The sequence below is a fragment of the Larus michahellis genome, chromosome 5 (assembly GCF_964199755.1).
Source record: "Larus michahellis chromosome 5, bLarMic1.1, whole genome shotgun sequence".
Taxonomy (NCBI): Eukaryota; Metazoa; Chordata; class Aves; order Charadriiformes; family Laridae; genus Larus; species Larus michahellis.
Window position 1 is genome coordinate 72,029,705 of NC_133900.1, and position 22,407 is coordinate 72,052,111.

Genomic DNA, 22,407 nt, shown 5'->3' on the forward strand with positions numbered 1-22,407 from the left:
CTTTGTAATTTGCGCGCTTCGATATTCCAACATTAAATGAATGCTGTGGGACTAATTATGGGGATTCCTGTAATCCACACACATTTATAAGCCCTCTTTAGTCAACTGTACCTAAATTGTATTTAATTCTTGTTGCCCGTAAAATGCTATAGTTCAGGATTACCCAATTAACAGAAGATGGGGCTGTTAATACACTTGACATACCTGAAGTACACAAAAACCCCAACCCACACCCTCCTAGAGACTCATTCACTTTTACAGCTACATCTCTTTATGAAAACACATAAATCTAGGCGCCCAATTAGCCAAAGCTTCGTACAGCCCCCTGCTTTGATAGGAGTCCACAAAACAATGAACGAGCAAAACAAGGGTCCGATGCTCAATGGAGGCAACCACCTGTACGCTGCCACTGTTGCAAAGGTCTCCTCCTTGCTTCCAGATCTTTGGTATCTGAAAACTATTTTAAGGCCTGCCCTTGCCTCCTTTTATGTATTTATTAAAGCATCCTGGGAGACAGCTTGGGAGCATCTTTGAACTTTTTCCTCAGGTATTCTTTTTTTTTTTAATTTTTTTCCAAGTTTGGTAAATATGTGGGAGGTTGAATTTAGTGAAGACCGTGATGAGGGGGTCCCTGGAGAATCTGTTCATATGATGTAGGGTACCACCACCTCCCAGGGGGGGTAGCATCACTGGGTGCTGAGCCCGTGCGACTCTGCTGTGTGTTTGCCTCACTGCAAACCGAGCTGGCTTGGTGCAAACTGCTGGCAAAGGCAGCTACAGACAAACCCAAAACTCTGCAAAGGAAGCCAAAATATAAAGGAGGAAATCACAGAATCATAAAATCATAGAACCATAGGGTTGGGAGGGACCTCTGGAGATCATCTAGTCCAACCCCCCTGCCAGAGCAGGGTCACCCAGAGCAGGTTGCACAGGAACGCGTCCAGGCGGGTTTTGAATGTCTCCAGAGATGGAGACTCCACCACCTCTCTGGGCAGCCTGTTCCAGTGCTCTGCCACCCTCAAAGTAAAGAAGTTCCTCCTCATGTTTAGGTGGAACTTCCTATGCCCAGGTCTGTGCCCGTTACCTCTTGTCCTGTTGCCAGGCACCACTGAAAAGAGCCTGGCCCCATCCTCCTGACCCCCACCTTTTAAGTATTTATAAGCGTTGATAAGGTCCCCCCTCACTCATCTTTTTTCCAGACTGAAGAGACCCAAATCCCTCAGCTTTTCTTCGTGAGAGAGGTTCCAGTCCCCTAATCATCTTGGTAGCCCTGAGATGGGTTCTGGCTGTCTGATGGGCCCCTATCCTTCACCCAAAACATCTCAACCCTTTAGCTTGTAAATCCAAGTTTCTAATCCCAAAGAGAAACACCCTTCACCTATTGTCCAACTCTGTCCATAATCCCAGACTTTCCCTTTGCACTTCACTTTTGTCCACTCCCACCACGGCAAAAGGGCCAGGGTCAATTCCTCCCCCTCCACTCATGATGCAAGAAGCTGCTTTAATTTTTGCCAGATGCACACTCTCCTGGGAAGCCAATAATACGTCTGAGGAGCTTTGCCGTGGAAAGAACGGCTCCATCCAGCCCAGCTCCTTTTCCTCTGCCAACGGCGGGAAGGGGCCGGGGAAGGAGGAAGAGCAGGGGGGAGGCCGCAGGGAAAGCTCTTCGGGTGTGCGATGCTCTCACGCTGAAGCAACCATGACCGCTCTATCTCGGTGGGAGCTGACACTAGTATTTCCTTCGCTTGTCCCATCACAGTGGTGATGCACAGGACCACCTGATCCCCACGCTGCCACCGATTTTTTTCAGTAGCTAGCTCAGCATCCCTTTTCCTACAAAGCTAATTATTTTCCTACCCTAGATTCCTGAAACCTACATTTTTCCCTATTTAAAAAAAAAAACCACAACAAAACCCAAAACAAACCTGTAGTGAAGCAAGGGCCTTTCTTACTGATACCTGTGCAACGTATGAGCTGCAGCTAACTCTGTAGGCATTGCCTTGCTTTGGAGCCCGGGCCAGCAGGGGCAATGCAATACGAGCCAGCAATGGCACAGGGTATGGCTCCCGGCTCGCTCCTGTGTGTTAGGGACGGATGCTCACATGTTGCTTTGCTAAGTAGCAAGCTATCCTAAAAGCTAGCTCTGTCTGTAAATGCATTGCACGCATGGAAATAGGGTGCAGAAAGGCCCAACATCTAAATTTCATGAGAGCCCACATTACTATTAACCGAGGAGAAGACAATAAATTTTGTGTAATTTCCTCAGCTCCAATTTTATTATACTTCTCTCCTGTTCCCTCTGAAACTTGGGATATTTTCCCTCGTTCTTCTCCAAAGGCACGAGATAGGGTTATGCTCCTCTGTTAAACAATTACTGGGTTCCTGCTACAGATACACTTTCATTACTTCCTCTGAAAGTAAAGCGCTTCTGGGCAAAAGATTCTCGACAAATATATGATGCGGTTTGGTGTGTCCAGCAGTCATTAAACTAAAACAAACAGAAAACCTTCCAGAAATGAAATAAGCAGACCCTGAAGGAAGAACTGAAGTACAAATGCGTTCATGCTTGTATTTGTACATGATTAAGCTTATGAATAAAAGATTAGCATCTATGTGTTTAATTGAATAAAAAATTCTGTCACATCATGACAAGCTACTCCATGTGGGACGTTACAGAACAGCCTCAGTTTTTACAGTGCTTGAAAATTTTAGTTAAGCAAAAGAGCGTTAAAACGAGGAAAATGAGTCCTTGGGATATATTTGAGTGATAACAGTTAATATCTCTATAAGTATATACAGATATATAACAATTTGTAAAACTGAATGGAGGAGCAAAGTGATGCACACCTGAACTGCTGCAACGCATCTTCCAGTGAAGCTACGGTAGGTTGGACTATGTGAGCCTTGCACTACGTACCATTTCTCTGCTAAAAGAGCTCAGACTAGACCTAAGTCTTCCCCCTTCCGATTTTGTTTGTGTAAATAATGGGTAGTGACACGTGTACACTCCATATATGAAAACACGCACAGCAAGAGCCTCCATTACAGGCAGTCTAAACCAGTGAAGTCTCAACAAACCCACTTCATTTGAGGCATTTTTGCAAGCCTGGATAGAAACACACTGGGGCAAAATTAACGTGAATTACACCACAGCTGATAGATAAATCTGTACATCTACCTTCTAGAGCAGGGGAGGACTTAAAATTTCCTGCTTTTTCACTGCAGCGCTTTTAAACAGAACATAATTACAAAAATCCCCAAACTCCCTATCAAGTGTAAAATTGTCAACACTCCATATTTTGTTTGGGATGCTCTCGGAGAAGCAAGAGCACTCCAAAGACCTGCAGAAGTCTATATTTGGGTCTGCCTGCAAAATGAAGGAAACATCTATTTTAGCGTTAACCACCTCGGGGCTGCATCAGAGCTACACGAACTGTACAGCCGTGCCTGCCCCCGTCCACACACGCGGCGCGTCGGTAACCCCCACGCAGGCGGCCCCAGCCACCGTCAGTCACCCAGCTACAGGTGTCACCGGGCTAGCCCTAGCCTCAGTGCTGCCCAGGAAAGTGATGTTTCTGAGGAAAAGTGAGAGGAAAAATTACCCAAAGCAGGGCAAGCACAGCTGGTGCCGACGGAGGGAGTTACGCGCTGCTCTGTAAAGTCATCCTAGGCTAAAACTTTTTACCAGGGCCTGTTGCCACAGGGCAAGCAGTAATGGTTTTAAAGTGAAAGGAGGTAGATTCAGACTAGATGCAAGGAAGAAATTTTTTACAATGAGGGTGGTGAAACACTGGCCCGGGTTGCCCAGAGAGGTGGTAGACGCCCCATCCCTGGAAACATTCAAGGTCAGGTTGGACGGGGCTCTGAGCAACCTGATCTAGTTGAGGATGTCCCTGCTCATGGCAGGGGGGTTGGACCAGATGACCTTTAACGGTCCCTTCCAACCCAAACTATTCTGTGATTCTATGCTTCTCTTATACTAGCGATGAGTCTCCTCCATTTGGGGGATTACTGTACCCAAGAATGACATCTTAACAATAGACTTTACGTATTTTTACTACTAAATATATTCTTCCAGCACCTGCTGATTTATTTGCCTACGTGTTCTCAATGAACTGTCAAGCATAAAGAGATGCAGCTTGGCTTCACCGTACCCTACCTCAGTCGGATGGTCTGTTGGCTGCGGCACCATGAGCTGGTTGTGATGCTGAAGTACAGTCTTCAAATAATCTAAAACAGTTTGGCAGGGCACTGCATGAAACAAATCGTAATTACTGTGTATTAGCCATCTAGCACAAACTACAACGACAATGTTAAATCAAGCAGTGTTCTTCAGGATCTGTTTTGTGCGTCTGTGAGATTTATTTCAAATAGGAAATAGTTCTCATTTTGATTTGTGCAGTCATTTCATTCAATAAATATACGACGGATGTTGTATTTCCTGTGCCGAGATCTCTGACACGGCTTTTATTTTCTGCCCGCTAGTTTTCAAAGGGTTTTTTCCTAGTTTGAAATTATAATTATTACAAATACAAATTAGGTCAGCAGTAATGATAATAAGAAAAAAATCTGTAAACACTGTAAACAGCCCAAACCATACAAAGGAGAAAGCATTTCTTGGACCTAAATCATGCATTGATTAACATGTAAATACGCTCAAATTTTTTTAAAACTACAGACTGATTAACTGTACTGAAAGAGATTTAACGATTCATATGCTTTAATTTCTTTTCCCTCCCTCCTCCCAAATTTGTTATAAAACTAGGTGTTAGGCAAATTGCTCTCTTTCTCTTCCCCTCAGCCTCCCCCCTTTCCATTCCCATCACTCTCATCCATTTCAGCAGTGGTACCAACATCCTATTCCCTTCTGCGGAGGTGATAGGTTAATTAGGGATGATTCAATTACGGGTCTCTCTTAAGCAGATGCTGCCACGTCCCTGATTAACTCTGGAGTATTTTTGAGATACAGTGCTTTTCTCCTGAGCCTGAAACACCGTAGGAGAATTAAACAGATATTAACCCAACATTACGACTGACTTGTGCAAGACTAAATAAGCATTGTTTTTAAGGTACCTTATCACGCTCACATTTTGTATGTTGGTTTTTTTTTTTTTGTAAAATATTCAAAGACAATCTTAGCTTCAGCTAAAAATCCAGAAAAAATATTTCAGCGTTCCTTCTTTTTTTTTTTTTTTTTTATTATTTCTTGGGATTCATCTTTTACACCTGGAAAAATGTGGCTTTGTCTTAAGCTGGCAATCTGAAAGCAAGCACCGAAATCACTGAGAATGTCTGGAGGTAGGATTTACAGGTATTTTGCACTCTTGCCTGGGCATTCACGCTGCGCAGCAACTCTGGCCCTGTCCAGGCCAGACCAGGGTGCAAAAAACCTTTACTCTGTGTGAAACAGAGCCTTTGCTAAGGGCTAAGCGGCGTTACATCCAGCAGTCCTCCACACACAGAAGCCATGCAAAGGGCTTGATATGAATAATAAATTCCTTCTCCACAGAGACGACCCATCAGTGTATTTACTCCTGTTTCATTTGATATATCACACTTTGCCATAGGAGGTTACGCGTTTGGCAAAAATTAGCATTTCAAGTGATTTGTACCTGTTTTATTTCCCAGTGACATCACTGCTTATTGCTAGACCAGTGTCTCAGTAGTGTACCTGCTACACGGTGACACTGACATACCAGCAGAGCCTGGATGCCTTTTTTTTTTTTTGGTAGGAGCAAAAGCACTTTTAAGTGTCATCGGATAGTTTCGGAAAATGTTTTCAATTCTGAAAAAGTCAGAAGGGCAGTCAAGCTTAATAGTCCCACCAACATGTTCTGTAATGAGAGCTGTGTATTTAGCATATAGCAGCAATCAAAAAAAGTCAACACAGGTTCTTACGTGAAATAAAGGAGAAAAAAACCCCACAGGTAACATTTTAGTACACTGGATACTCATAAGAAAGTGGGGCAAAAAAAAGGATTTGGCTTTTCCCCCTGTTTTTATATACAAGAAAGCACATCTAGGAAAAGGAAAAGATTTTTTTTTTCCACATGGATGGTAAGATTGAAGGGTAAGATTGTATTTTGAGACCCTTTTCTGACACTCTGTGTGTGTCTGCTCTCTGGCATGTCCAAAATGAAGTTGAAACTAGGAAGGCCCATCCACAGATTACTCTTCCAATTAAGCAGGTGTCCAAGAAAGAGGCACAAGGATCACGGAGGCTCGTTGCCCTGGGGAAGCGTCAGAAACCCTGTGACAAGGTCAGCAAAAACTCCCACCCCAGTGGGAGTTACCAGAGGTAACCAGCATCTCCTGTGAGATCCTGGATCTCCGCGAGGTGACAGCAAGGACGGAAGGGGCTACGATGGGCGATTGTGCTATGATGGGTGATTGTGCTACTGCCTGGAAGAAAATAGGCCTGATTCTTGGAGGAGAGTTGAGCGATACTTGGGAAATCAGCGCTCCTTGCGAAGTATCCCTTTCCTGCCCTGCCTAAATGCGTCACTTTTTATTTAGCAAGTTCACCGAGGACATGGTTGCCGAAGCACCAGCAGTACCTGGGAGCTTTAGACTTCTTTGGTCCCCATGAAGCTGGGCTCAAAAGAGCCTGTGAAGTTTGCACTTGCTTTTCTGGTTATCTCCATTAGCAAAAGGCCCTGTTTGGTGACCTGATGGCTCTCAGCCATACTTGGTATTATTACCTGTAATTATGTGGAACAACATTGGGCCTGAAAGGGAACAAACAGAATGTACTGTGTCAAAAACCCCCCTAATTCTTACGCTCTGATGTCAGAGCAGGATGGTGTTTTACCCACGGTAAGTAATTTCACTGCAGGCTGTCCAAAGATGTATTTACCTATGTTCTTCCAAAGGGATGGGGCACAAGCGAGAAGACAACAGGGAACTTTAACCTCTTGTGTCCCCAGCACATGAAGAACAGCTCTACTTTTAACTGTGTTCTGCTGATGAAATGCTTTCTCATTACTGGTGAGAAATATTACCGGTACTAAAAGCTGTCTGAAGCTTATAAATACTTCTGTCTTCATAAAAGCTGTAATGTTCCAAGCACAAAATTGTATGATTTTTGTCATCATTTCAGAGACTGGAGGATTCTGAGAGCTTTTGACTTGTAAAGCCATCATACATCACCCTGTTTGCTGCGGGTACGAATTAACCACAGCCTTTCAAACACCAGATGCAACTTGCAAAGCCAGGCTTTTTGAGCCGCCGGATTAACTGAAGCCTCAAGGAAGCCACAAAGAGGGAAGGACGAGGCTGAGAGTCAAAGCTTCGGTTTTGCTTCTGTGCCCCTCTTACGGCTCTGCAAATATTCTCTTCGCCGAGAGGCAGGACAAACTGTTTCCTACAAATCCTGCAGCAAACGTACCTTTATAAGAGCCTGCGGCTCCCAACTGCAAGGCCGAATAATCATTTAAACCTACTAGCTTATTTATTTTGTATTTCTTTGACTTTGACGTGGTCTCTAGAGAGTTAACAAGATCATAACCCCGAGAGCTGATTCCCTGCACGCTTATGCACATATCCACTGCCACAAACACCACCAACAGGGACCTGTGCCTACTGTAACCAATGGGAAAGACGCTAATGTTGGAATAAAACTTGCCTGTTATCATTTAGTAGAAAGCCTGCGGGGAGGACGTCATTTTCCTGCCCGTTAGGAAGAAGATTCCAGAGCGAAGTTTCCAGCAGGCGAAGTAACCCGGCCTGCTGCGAGCGACCCGGGGAGTGAGACCTGCGCGGGAGCTGAGGGGCGAGGAGGAGGAGGAGGAGGAGGTGTGATGGGGGACTTGGCGTGCCAGGGAAGATGCGAAGCGGTGACTAAGCAGGACACGCGTAAGATGTGGCAGGTCTTCGCTGTGTATTGATCCAAGTTATAAGACCTCGTTGCTATTCCAGGCGTCTCTACGCTGGAACAAGCGCTGCTTCGGCATAGCGTGTCACGGCTTTCTCTGCAGAGTATCCTAAATTCCTAATAAATACTTGAACGGCGTGGTGGCCACTGGCTGTGCCGATCACAAAAGCCAGTGATGTCTCGGTCTGACCTGCCACGCAGCACAGCAACCCCCCAGACTAAATCCTCCTTGCACCCGACAGCGTCAGCGGGTAAAACACAGCACAACTCAAGTCCTCATCCCCCGGCCATGCGGTTCCTACCCTTGGCTCGTTGTTACAGCGTGTGCCATCTCACCCTCAGAAACCTACACCTTACCTCAAGTCTGAATTTTCTTTTCCTTTGATTTGGTTTATTGAATCTTTGGAAAAGAAACGGTAAATGCTTGTCACTCGTTATGTATAAGTCAGGGGTGAAGCAACTTCGTCTTCTCTTCACTAAGCTCGGCACTGACCCTCCCGAGATGCTGGGCTCAGGCTAAAAGCGGAGTCCCTACACCCACCTATCTGTCTGCACATCATCCAAAGACCACGCCAGCCCTTTTGGGATGTTGTGCAATAGTAATCAGCCAGAAAGTCACCGTATACTCCAAAAGCCTGTCTCAGTGTCCATTTCGCAGTGGCTGAAACCAAGTCGAGCCGATGTTCTCGGTGCCTCAACACGCGGTGATGCTGCACCCTGTTCGGCCAAGTACGTGTCCTCTCATCTTCCTCACCCACGGCTGCCTCTGCGTCACTTGCAAGCTGTGAGCAATGACCGCATCCTTTCTTTCACCGATGAAAGTATTGAAAATATAGGCTGTGAAGAGTTTCACAAAGAATCCCTCCAAAAACTCAGCTGCATCATGGCAATTTCCTGAATACAAATATATTTGCATTTTTTAAACCACTCTCTGTAATATAATGTTACGTAACACCCTGAATATCTGCAATATCCTCATCAACCAAACTTTTCATCTCATCAAAACCATAATTTGGCAAGATGTTGCCTGGTACTAACTCCATTATTCTCTTTTAGTACTCTATTAATTGAAACTGGCATCAGCCGTGCAACTAGTTTGCCTGGGCTCAGTATCAGGCCAACAAGCCTACAGTCATCCAGGACATCTCATGTGTCCTTTAAAAAAGAAAAATCATACAGTATTTGCATCCTTCAGTCTTCTGGAGCATCCCAAACACTCCAAAACGTAAAGAAAAACACAGTCAGAGTCCTTTTTCTCCACCTTCATTTTTGTTTTAGCTCCTGAAGTGAGTTGCCCAAATATCATGATTTGGTAGCAGCTGCCTAATGCTGTTGGTAATAAGTTGATGTGCACTCAGGGATGAAAAGCTGGTGTGCCCAAGCAGATACTGCTCCCAGCGGCTCTCCTGGTGATGCCACTCTCTGAAACAGGGACTCCCGCCTCTGCTTTTGAACCATGCTGTCTAAAAACCCGAGCCGGGATCAACACCTCTTTGTCATTTCTAAAAAGTCCAGCAATTCTGGCCCTGACAAACAAGCTCTTCAGTTGCCCCCGACATTGGGAGGGAGTTGCGGCAGACAGATGAGGTCGCAATAGCTGCCGCTACTGAACGCGTGTGAACACCCAGAGTTACGGTCGAAATGGGAAATATTGCTACCTGCTTCCCACCATCTTCGTATTGGTGTGGTTGCATCATTTCACTCTTCACGAATACCAGAACAGAAATGCTCAAAGAGCAGCTCCATACTGTTGACAAAACCTACTATTTCCATCTGCTAATGGTCCGATACTGTTATTAGGACTCCATATTTTTCCTCTGATTTGACAGGGAAAGAAGTTCGCCTCCACAGACTGCGCCAGGTGCAATTTTAATTATTAATCTTCCGCTGATCCTAATCTCTGCTTTTTACTCATCCCAATCAACTTCCCCTCTACTCCTTTTGTTATGTTTCTAACTGTCCCTTTGCTTTCCCTCTAAGCTGGTTGTTTTTGTAACCAGCATGAAACTTTTCCTCCTAGACAATCTTTTGGGGCCTTCAACAGCATGCTGTTAATGTTTCCCAATTATCAGCCACTCTGTTTTTCTTTTTTTTTTAACCTTTGGCTCTGGTAATTGTTTCCAACTTTTTATGAAGTGCCAAGAACATCTCTATTACTGCTTTGGGATGGGTTTTTGCTCATTATAAATGTTATTGGGCCACAATCACTTGTATTGGTATCTGTCAAAACAAGGACTCTCATTCATCCTCCCCAAAATGTGGCTTCCAACATAACGCACCCCAGAGCTGGTTATATTGCCAAAGCACAGAGCTGTGAAGAGATACTTGGGCTTGCTGTAAATAAGGTGTATCTCTAATGTAAATAAGGTATAACTCCAACCTCTCCCATGGCATCAGACAGCCCTCATGAGAAGGGATGGCTCACGCTTGGCCATGTGTCTCCCCATGGTGGCCTCAGCCCCAGAAGCAGACAGTAAGAAATCTGGTTATTCTGTTCATTAATGAGATTTTATGCCCTGGAGCCGACACTGGGTAGTATTCCTCCTGCTGTTTTACACAGCAGATGATGAATCCTTTAGCGCTCTGGACTCGATGATCTCCAGAGGTCCCTTCCAACCCTATGATTCTATGATTCACTCAAGACCATTTCCTTCTGCCTGGCAAGCAAGGAGGAGCATTGGGAAGGGTGTACATCTACATCCACCCTGCTCAGACCGACAGCTGTTAGTTAAGCCTGGCTCAGCATCGCAACGCATCCTCCTTTGCTTGACCTTGAGCCATTCTTCACTCCGAGTTCATTGCAGGGCACTTCTAAATTGACGCTGGACTGTCACAAAGATGTAACAAATGGCAGGGAACCTGCTGACGAACTAGATAGCAGTGTGAATTTCTTACAACGTTAACGGAGATGCCTTCTCTGCCCGAGACTTGGACAAGTGCGCAGAATAATGCGACTTGGATCATTTTAGCTCATAGGCTAATTTATTTCAATAGTCAGCCGAAAACCAGCGAAAGCCGCACGGATGGGCCGTGAAGACAAGTTGTTGGGGTGCAGTCAGATGGAAAAAGAGCGAGGGGCAAGGAGAGATGGGGTCAGTATAAGAGGAACCGATCCGGGTGCTCCAGATCCTACAAATTTGGATGTTTGCAATTGGATGGTAAGATAAAACCATCACCGGAAGAATCAACATTACACGCAGAAGGGTGTCAACGACTGGCTAAACTGACCTACGCGCCTGCCAAAAGCAGGGAAGGGAGAAAAAATGACAGCAAATATCCCGTTACTTTTAAAATCCCTCTTGGCTTGTGCTTTCCAGGTGAAGTGGAAAACCATTTCGCTTCTGTTACTTCCCATCTGCACAGCCGTTGTATTTCTTTTAATTTTCTTTTGCAAAAGTATTTCCTCCAGAAAGAAGAATGTGCCCCTTCCACACGCCCCTGGGATGTCCACCTCTGCCTAAGGAACGCAAGAGAAGAGACCAAACAAGGCGGCTGTGCATCTCTCATTTAAGCGATGCTGCCATGTGCTGCTGTGGCTTTTGTTTTTGCCTGTGCTCCCTCACTTTCCTTCTACTTAAATAGAAGGTACCTCTTCTTGTCCTCTCTTTCAGCTCTAAAGTCTTCAGGGCAGGGACGTCCCCTGTAAACCCCTCTATCAATCAGCAGTTTATACTGCTGATAACTAACGGGGAAACCAAGGAGCCCTCGCTGAGCAGGGACAGCAGTTTGCGCCACTAAAACGCCAAGAGCTGACCCGCAATGTTGAGACCGAAACTCTCGGGGGTGTTCAGCCTCGCCAGGCCGAACCGCAGCTCCCCACAAAACTCCCACCGGACCTCTTTATTCCCAATTTAAGCTAAGAAACCTGACCACCACCACCCCCCCGCCGTGCCAAATTCTCATGGCTTTTTACCCAGAAGCGTGGAGAAAACAGATTTAACAAAGCCCTGGTCCGCTGCAGTTCTGTGTTTCAGGAAGTTTTTGTACTCAGGCGGGTTTAGCAAACTAAGCCGCCCCCCCCCCGGCAAAGCTGCAGGCAAAGCCCGGCTGCAAATTCAAAGGGGTTCTCGTGCCAAACACTCGGCGACCGCGCTCGAGGCTCGCTCTTCCCCAAGTAGCTTCAAGCTTTGAAGCTGAACAGCGGAACGAGGCCAGAGATCAGACCAAAACATCCAGAACATCAAGGGAAACCAAAGAAGTGGTTAAATGTGAACATCAAGAAAAAGGACAAAAAAAAAAAAAGGACATGAAAAAGCGTTCGTCATAACCCTTGATGGCTGCTTTATCTACGCTGCGGCTGTGGTGGGCTCTTTGGAAACGCGATGCTCTGAAAGTATAAAGGAGACGGGATTTGTAGGGAAAAGTAATATCTTTTATTAGATCATCCGATATAGTCATGAAAAAGAGTCAAGCCTTGGGCACGCAAAACCTCCTGGAAAACTTGTCTAACTTTTTCAATTACACTGATATTAACTCCACCTGCAAATCCCGCTTTGCTTTGGCTACCTCCAGCCACCGTGAACGTTGTCTCTGTAGGTGATCACCTCTCTCCGTCTGAGGGGTTTTTTCACCCCCATTTCTCCCACGGTTTGCTGGAGTATTTATCGCTGCCCGGCCAACAGGGTAGGAATAATTACTATATTTATCACACACTGCTTCATCTAACTTATTTGTACCTTTTCACTACTTTCAGGCTGGTTTGCCCGAAACCCTGCAGCAAAGCTTGGAGCACCTGGAGGCAAACCCTCACCCACGACTCCTGGCCTTTGCTTTAACCACCTGCAAATATTTTCTCCCTTTTAGACCCAAAGCTGTGGGAAAATCCTGCTGACAATAGTGAAGGAGAACTGCTTAATACCCTTATATATTAGAGGGTTTAAATCCAGGTCTTACACTCCGTCTCACAAATAAGTCTTTAATTTTACTATTGGGAATGTGTCACAGCCCTAGTAATTTTTATACAGAGGAAAGAGATTAGGAGACGTTTTTCTCCTCGTATAGATGGATTACTTTGTGCTGTTCTTGACGGTGTCAAAACCTTAAAGGCCCAATGACAAGTTTGCCAAACGCCTTCCAGGAATCACCTAATCTTTAAGTATTTTTGAAAACAAGACAAAATAATACACTGAACAAAAATGTTTCTCTGTTTTCCAGTTGAACTGAAAACTGAAAACATTCAGTTAATGTTTTTGCCTAAAAAAAAAAAAAAATTACTGGGAAAAACTGCACAATTTGCAAGACATCACATTGCTCCAAACCCAAAGCACTGAAATAGCAATTTTACTTCATCTATTCCATAGCTGAAACAATTAAGATTTCACACAGATTTAAGTATCCTTTCAGTCAAATAAAATGCATATTTTTTGAGAAAAAACCCCAACCCAACGAGACCAAAACATATGCAATATTTCACCCATGTAATTGCTTTTCTCCAGTGGTGACCTACCAAAGAGTGATGCTAGGCTATGGGCAAAGAGATCCTACAGGACTGGAGGGCTTCTACAGCAACAGGGCAGAGTCCTGAAAACGGAATAAATCTTATTTTCTGTGTCCAAAAGCTACAGGAAGATATGCTTTGTGTAATATTTGTTTTTTTTTTTTTTTTTAAAAAAAAAAAAAGCCATTGCCTTTACATCTGCTGAGAAAACACTCGTCTTCCCGGTAGTCTCTTTGTGAGCCATGCAAATGGTGCTTTGCAGAGCTAGAGGCAAAGATGTACAGCCGTAACTATTTTTAGACCGCAAACTCTCATGGATTTTAAAAGGGCTTTTGCATATGGAAACTAAAAAAAAACACAACACCAAATGCAAAGTATTTCAGGAAAAGGATAAAATGATTCATAGACGGTTACAGAGCAGAAGGGAGGGGTTGGTGCTTTTATCTTCCGCTGACAGGGTTGCTAGCGGGAGCCTTGGCGCCCGCGGGGAGGGCACGGTGCTCGCCTGCCCCCATCCCACAGGGTCCCCTGCCAGCCTCACCGACCAGCTCCGGCCCAGCTGCCTCCAGGATGAGAAGGAAAACAACTATGTCAAAAAAAACCCAACTGCCCTTTCAGCAGCTTGACCCTAAAAGGGGGCCTACAGGAAAAGTGGGGAGGGACTCCATCAGGGAGTGGAGTGATAGGATGAGGGGTAATGGTTTTAAACTGAAAGAGGGGAGATGCAGATTAGATATCAGGAAGAAATTCTTTACTGTGAGGGTGGTGAGACACTGGAACAGGTTGCCCAGAGAAGCTGTGGCTGCCCCATCCCTGGAAGTGTCCAAGGCCAGGCTGGATGGGGCTTTGAGCAACCTGGTCTAGTGGGAGGTGTCCCTGCCCATGGCAGGGGGGTTGGAACTAGGTGATCTTTAAGGTCCCTTCCAACCTGAACCATTCTGTGATTCTGTGACTGATGGGACAGCACAGCAGCCTCCACGCTCATCTAGCTGCCTCTACAGTTGCTTCTCCGCTGCACTAATCGCCTTGCCTGGCCCCTCGGATGCCCAGTGTGAGATATATCAGTGCGTAGGGAAGAAAGTTTGTGCTCCGAGATGACTCTGATGTGATAGATGGTGGCAAACACCACTGAAACCCTCTGCAGAGGGCTTTCTGGCTCCCTCCTGAGGCAAACAGCATCTTCATCCTCAAAAAAATATCCTGCTCAGAGAGTGAGCACTGCACCTGCTTACATACAGATTCGGGTGTTTCAAGTCCCACAAAAATTTCTGCCAGCTTCTTCGGCAGCAAAAGCTAACTAGAGCAAAATTGGCACTGGAGACAAAAGTAAGCAGACATCGCCTTTAGCTGATTTTTGATTAACCTTGCTCAGTAGTGGCTGTGGGGCTGTCCGGGGAGCTCAGACCCCCGTCCTACCATGTACCAAAATGAGAGGGCACCTTCTGTGGCTCTTAACGTTTCCCCGGACACTTAGGTCACTTTAGGCCTATCTGTATACCTCACCCAGGCAGCAGCAGATGCCTCTGATGACGACTTTACGTTGGCTGAGGAAGTCATACGTCCTTGCACGTTTATTTTATGTTTGCCCGCTTCCTTTGATACACCGCTAACAAGGTGTTTCGTTATTCCTGAAGAGGTGAAAAAGGACTATGTTTATGTATGTTTATCTCTCTCTTAAAGGGAGATGAAGGGTCAATGTGATGATCCAGGTAAATACTAGCTGTTTAGCCTGGCATTAATCCTAGCAAAATACAGGCAATCACAACGGGATTCGATTGCCTAAGAACTAAAGAATATGAATACAATTAACGCCAGTCAAAATGGTCTTATGGAAAGTGGATCTTGTCAGATTAACCTGATTGTCACTCTTTGATAAGATGATAGGTTCGCTTGACAAAGTTGGGCTGAACAGATGTAACATACCCAGACTCCTGAAGGGCATTTAAGGTACTACCATGAGTTATCCAACTGGTAAGAGCAGGAACACACAGCAGCAGACTATAGCACTATAGATTAAGAACCTGATAGCAACATCTCAAGTACTTGACATGAGGGGGAACCATCATACTTGACATCAGGGGGAATCATCATGAATAGATATGTCTCCAGCTTGACAGACTGACAGCAGCCTCAATACCATTCAACATTTCTAACCAAAATCACAAAGTTGACTTAAAAACAATAAAAAAAATAATCTGGATGATAAAGAAATTGGTGAACCGGCAAATAGTGGGCAAACAGGGCAGCCAAAGCATTCCGGATCACTTAAATGAACACAGCCAAACACAAAGTATGTACGTCCAGGAAGAAATGTGCACAGAATGAGAAGCTCAGCTGCACGACCGATGGCCAAATGACCAGGGCAACCGAGGGTGGGAACAAAGAGACTATTCACCTTCACTCAGGCAGGCAGGAACATATTGCACGTATTTCCAGTGCCCAAACTTTAAAGAAATGAGCAGAGGAGAGAAAAGAACTATAAAGAAGGACTCAAGTAATTTGGGGAGTTTTAAAAGGCTCTGTTTTCTTTGTTTATCTAAGATGGAAATTAAGTCAGCTTTCAATCTTTAAGTACCTTCACCCAGAAAATGTACCAAGTCCTACACAGCACTCATTTACTAAAGCAAAGCATAAAAGTCAATGGCTAGAAGCTGGTTTCAGATAGTCAGGCAGAGAATTCGGCACACATTTTCACCAATGTAATTATCCACTGGAGTCAAGCATCAAGGAAAGAGGCTGAGACGCTGCTGCTCAATGTCTCCAACTCAGGACTGGAGGCCTTCTGAGATACTGAGTCAAATGTAAGTTATGCTTTAGTCAAAGTCAAAAAGATCACTAAGTTCAATATAGGTGATTGAACGAAAGATGTAGGTCAGATTATAGTCCCTAATGACAATTTTTGGTCTTATGCTTCTGAAGCTAGGACCAACAGGAGTAAAAGTCCACACGATTCCCTTTGTGACACAGTGTCTCCATGTGATGTACGAGCCACTACTGAATCCAGTGGGAGCGTACCAGTTATGGTGACTTTAGATCTTGGGAGGGATGGGGCAAGTATTCTAAACTTCGGGTTTTCTCCACACTGAACAACACTGGTTACGGGATTTGCTGGTACCACCTAGGGACCAGTGCACAACAGAAAACCACAATGTAGTACAAATAATTCATAACACATCACTGATAGCTGGGGAGAAGAATGATGAAGACAACTGCTTGCTTTTTGCTCAGATTTTGCAACTGCAGATACGTATTTGGACAGCAGTTGGTTGCTGCCTTCTTTCTTTCTGCACACTTAGCAGCTTTGGAGTATTTTCTCTCTTGCAATCCATGCTAAATGGCTTTTCTGCCATTTAGGGATTAGTTCAGCCAACTTTGCATGGATCTACCCCAAGCACCTCAAACTTTAGCTAGCAGAGGTGCAGCTCCCGAGCATTTATAGATGTGTCAGAAGTGTGTTGCATACTTATTTCCTTGCTAAATTCCAGTTTGCTTTTAGTGTTATTCTTTGAGTCGTACTTTTGCCTGTGCTTAAAGCTTAGAGGACATGGGTCCAAGACACTTTGTTCTCATCCAATACCACTCTTCGAGTATGTCAGTGCACCTTAACAGTGAGAAGTCCTAAGTTTAAAGGGGCAAGAGAAGTTTTTCACAGAGGCGGTTTCTATTAGATGGGATTTTTCTGTCTGCTTTCTCTCCTCCAGTGGCAGCCTGGTATTGCTGAACAGGAGAACTTGTTGCTGAGATTTTTTTCAGGTGTTACTTGAAGATGAATGGGAGGAGATGTATTTATGCTTATCACTGAGCTAACAGCAACTGAAGACATACTGTTCAAGGAAAAAGCCAAATCTATTTTGGTTAAAAGTACGGACATGACTTTGAATAGTTTCTTTAAATAAACAAAAAAGGAGCCCCTAAAGGGTATTAGGTTTATAAGCTGCAACACCACTTAAAGAACAACACAGATAATTAGGTATAAAAGCACATGTTTGAAATTACCATGACAAATCACCTGATGTTTGGAATTTGGGATTTCAAGTACATTCCACCCTGAACACAGATCATTAGTGTAGGACTCATGATTTGTATGGATGAGCATCAGCAGACAATTTTCCAGCAGGCACAATTATAGGAATTTTGGATGGAGACAAATTCCAATGTTTGATTACCATGACTGCAACCTTAAAAGACAACTAGAGCTTAAACCAAACTATTACCCAAACTGTTTTTATCACTGACTGACAATATTATATGGCAGGGGATTGTTTACCTGGAATGCTCTCCAATTTTCTACGCAGTTCCTCGTTTTCTTGTTGCAATGAAATTACCTCCTGCTCTAGCTCTTGACACCGAGGGCAGTAACCTTCTTCATCTTCCTCCTCTTCCTCCTCTGGAAGTGTAGAAGACGATGGGTGACCATGAGATTCAGATGTTGCTGGAGATGTCCATCCACCTAAAGTGTGTACTGGAGAGGTTGAAAGTGGATCCACATCTGCCAAATGGCTAAAATCATTTACTGATGAGGTGTTCTGAGAAGGGAAGCTCCCAGAAAGCAAATAGTTCTGAAGGGAATCGGTAAAAACTCTCAGAAAGGCTGAGGTTTGTTGTTTCTTTTGCATATACTGCATCTCTATGTCTAAAATGTCTGACGTCTGACTATGGACCATTTTCCCAAGCTGACATTGCTCTTGTCTTTCACTATAATTTGGGTTTTCCTGCTTTATACAAGAAATCATGGACTGAGAGTGATTGTTGTCCAGTAGTTTTCCACCACAATTTAAGAGACTTAGCACCCGGCTGCATTGTTGGGCAAAGGCATCCAGAATCATTCGAGACTCTGAAACAAAAGAAAAGATGAATCACAGAAACCTAATGCAAAAGGTTATGCCAGGCAGTAGCAGCTAGATGAATGTACACAACCGTTTACAGTAGCATGCGTTTTATTTCTGAACACATTAAAATTATGGCTTCTGCTTTAATACTTCTGCAACACTGTGATTTAAAACAATCCTGACTTTGCTTCTATTTTGAGAGTGCCCTTGTGCCCTTGCTGTTAATCAGAAACGCATTGTGATGATAGTCACTGCTTACTGCCGTCTTCTTTCAGAGGGATTAAGACAGGAAAACGGAGAAGAAAACACAAATTCCACCCAATTTGCTACAAGTAGAAGTTCAAGTAAGTACTTCTCTGGAAGCCTGTTTCAAGCTGCTGGTGGGCATTGCCTGTACATATTTGCAGGAGATTAAGGTCCCTCCCAACCCAAACCCAAACCATTCCATGGTTCTATGACTTTGCATTACGCTTTCTTCCTATGCCCCGCTCGCCTCCAACAAGGCTTCCAAGCTTTGTTTTTTCTCCCTTTCATCTTTGCTGCACTTGCTTGACATTGAGTGTGGGACACTTTACTTGACCCACCCCCAATTCTATGGACTTTGCTTCCGTTCCTTTTGCTTCAGGTTCCAGATATGTCCAACAACAACTCAAGAGTGATAAGCACAAACCCCTCTTCTTACACCAAGGAAAGGCATCAAATGTACGATGTGATGCTCCTCTGGTCAGAGGAGGAAATTTTTCTGTCCTGCTGACCTCATACGAGTTTGTGGGTAGGCCAATATCACGCAGTGCAAAGCTGTGCAACGTTCTTCAAGCTGCTCTGGACATAATCAGGAAACTCTACATGGGGCTGTGCGGCAGCTTCTGGAGGCAGCAGCTCGTCTCTGGAAGCAGGGTAAGGACACCACGCCGCACCTAGCCAGCCTTGCCTCTAATGACAGGAGGTGTCACATCTCAGGGAGCAAGAGCAGCTACAAACTAAACCTCTACAGTAGGATGGTTCATTTCTGAGTGTCTATGTGTGTGGAGTCAAGCTGCTGTAACAGTTCTGGGACCCAGATGGAAAACGACCACGACATTTGGCTCTAATTTATGGTATGACCTGCTAGGTTCCCCAATAAAAATAAGGCCTTTTAATTTTTTTTTTAAATCTTATTCACAGCTGAGTTCCTCTAGGTGCCTAAAAAGATGTAACTAACATTCTGCATGAGATTTTTAAAAAAAAAAAAAAAAAAAAAAAAGACTGGTAGGTTTAAGCGCTGCCAATTTTGGAGAGCTCTTCTCAGGCAGGCTTGACTTTTAGAAAGTGACAAATGCATTTACTTTTGAAAAGGCAACCTGCTACAGATGCATGAGACAAAGCACCCCAGACCTTCATCTATCTTAACTTCATCGCTAGAGACGAAAATGTAGCCTCATCACATTGATAATAAGTAGAGAACAGAGACATTCAGAATTCGGTCCTTTAAGAGGTGGCACTTCTCATGGTACTTCTCCATGATCCAGAAGATATGCCTTCTGGTGGAAAATGTACTTCATACTGAGGTTAGTACAGCTGGCCTGAAGAATATTTGAAAAAACGCTAATTTGCATTTTTACCATCCTCCAGATCTCTGCAAAGAGGGCAAGGCTGAAGCAGCATACAAATGCTCCCAGTCCCAAACGCAGCCTGAGGAGACCTCCCCGAGGACGTGATCTCCCAAGGACAGGGAGATGAGGCGGACAGAGTAAGGAAAGGCGCAGTGCTGGGCCAGGAGGGTGCCCAGGACCAAGCGGGGTGAGCCCACCAGCACGTGAAGGATCGGGGTGACCCCAAGACCACTTAAGGCACCCTCACAATCAGCCTCCTGTGCTAACGACTCCCACACCATAGCCTTCGGAGATGGGCTCAGCCAAACCAGGGCAGACCTCTCCAACACATCTTTGATCCAACACGTGAAGCAACGCCCTCTGTCCACGTTACAAACTCAAACGGGCAGAAAGGCACAGGCGCTGCTGCCCCCTTCACAAGTGGGTGCCGATGGGTGCTCTGCAGCCTCCGTACCTGCTGTCCCTCCTTCCCTTTTACTGCGTTCTCCTACGGCCAGCTGCCTTTAGCCCTGACGATGCACCGGCAAAATAACACAGCACAACAAACACAATATAAATTAAAAGAACAGAACCCCAGTGACATTGCACCTTTCTAGCTGGGACCTACCAATAAATCAAAAGAAAATCAGGAAACAAAGGCATCTCTAACAACTTCAAGTTGGGGCTTTCTTCGCCTTATTTCTTTACTTCCCACATTTTCCCTTTAAAATTATTACAGGATGATATTGATTGGAACTTTGCAATCCTACTACAGAGCAGTTTTTTCATTCACTTTAATCCTATAATCCAATTCCAGACCTGAAGTCATATTTACTGTTTGTATTTTAATCATTGTGGTCCCTGTTGACAAAACAGTTATTCATTCTTTGCGTATCCTTCTTGCAAGGGGACAAAATATGAATGAAACAACTGAAAAGGGATTAGATTAGTATAAGGGATGTTATTCTAATATTATGGTTTCTCCTAAAATATGGTAAAAAGTAACCTGACATTTCAAATACCAGTTTTGAAGAATGCTATAATGCGCAATAACATCGGTAAAGATAAAATTAATGATTAGTTTTGTTGCAAAATTGAATGCATTAGGCACATTCACTGTGATAATGGCTTAAAATGTAACTGAAATTTTATACAGAAATGACAGTATTGATTTAATCTTCAGTTCAGTATCAGATCTGCTACAAAGACACAATAACAGCAATTACTGGTTTTTTTCTTAACTTTAACCCATACTCAAAGACATAAAAATGAAAGTCATGACAAGGCAGGGCTATTTTGAAATGCTAGCAGAAAGATTTGCAAATGATTTTTTTTTTTCCCTGGGTACCACTGGGCAGCAATAGCAAGGGACGCTCTCAGCACACATTCTGGAAACATCTGGCTCTGCGCTGGCACAGGTACCACTTTGAAGCGACTTCTACGGCAGTAACGGTACACGTACCCACAGTCAGAACAACCCTAAATGAGAATGATAACTGCGGTTATTTCTTGTGATGGGGAAAAAATAAAAACAAATGCTGCCCATTTAGCATATATTGTGGAAATGGAGATTTCAGCTTTTATGGACTCACTGTAATTAGAAATGCAGGGACTGTGCAACATCTAATCACTACCAAATGACAAAAAGTTGTTTTTATGTGAACACTACTGAATAACCACTGATCTATGATTCTTAATTGATTTAATGTAATGTATATATTTTCTAGCAAAGGAAGATTCTGTTGAAATGACTGCACCAGGCTAAAACAGTGTAAACAGTTTATTAAAGCCTTATTGTGATATTCCTTTTCCTTATTATGATGCTCACCAACCATGTAATTCTAATGTCTCAGGCCCCGCAGTCTTTAGTCTTACAGAACTTCTATTGACTTTAACTAGACTTTTGCCTGAAGGCGGACTTGCCAGATCGGGCCCATAAAGTGCTAATAGATCAGGATTAAATGGCTAAAAGTATTCCTAACTACATTATTTGAGTGTGCAAGCAACCAGAAGACAATATCACATGGCAAATCAGGTACCAGCTCCTGCATAAAGCATCCATCTCTACTTCTTTTTCTCACTGATGCTGAACTACGTGGTTTCTTAGCTATCCAACCGTCGGTCTAAAATCAGGGGTTTAGTAAGAGCGAACTTCTGAAACTCAACCTGGCGACTTATGCTGACGCATCAGGAAAGATGTCTGGAAAGACTGGCAGGTATAACAGCAGCAGGTATAACACCTGAGGATCTTTTCAGTACCGAGACCAGACAGCTTTATTAATAAGGCATTGTGTTGCGTCTCAATGGCTCTGGATTCAGGCCGTGGCTCTTCCATAGCTTCCTTTGTGATCTTGGGCAGACGGTTTAAAAAGTCATCTTTGTAACTATTGAGCGGGTCTGAATACCATACATTCTCCCCTGCAGGGAATGTATTCATTGGTATTTAATTTTCTGGAAGATTCGAAAGTCCAGGCTCCTTAACAATTTCTATCATCTCACTCTTCACCTTCCAGTGCTTCAGTCCTCTTGTCTGAAGATTTGTATTTCTTGTTTTGTTGGATTATTATCATATTATTATTACTTGAGATCCTGGGGAAGCAGCTCTGGACCCCCCAAATGGCTTTGTCATTATGTTTTTAGATATGAACGCTGCTGCAAATATCTGTGCCTGAGTCATAAAAGTGAGAGCATTTGACA

General features: G+C 44.2%; 1 protein-coding gene across 2 annotated transcripts in view; it reads right to left on the minus strand.

Moving 5' to 3' along the window:
• The window catches only part of BEND4 (BEN domain containing 4), a 34,600-nt gene that overhangs the window by 7,998 nt on the left and 4,195 nt on the right, over positions 1-22,407 (minus strand). For both annotated transcript variants that reach the window (XM_074587936.1, XM_074587935.1), the window contains exons 2-3: positions 17,578-18,144; positions 4,160-4,251 (exon numbers count right to left, since the gene is read on the minus strand). In XM_074587936.1, the coding sequence (XP_074444037.1) occupies positions 4,160-4,251; positions 17,578-18,144 (659 nt within the window). The remainder of the gene's footprint in view (positions 1-4,159; positions 4,252-17,577; positions 18,145-22,407) is intronic.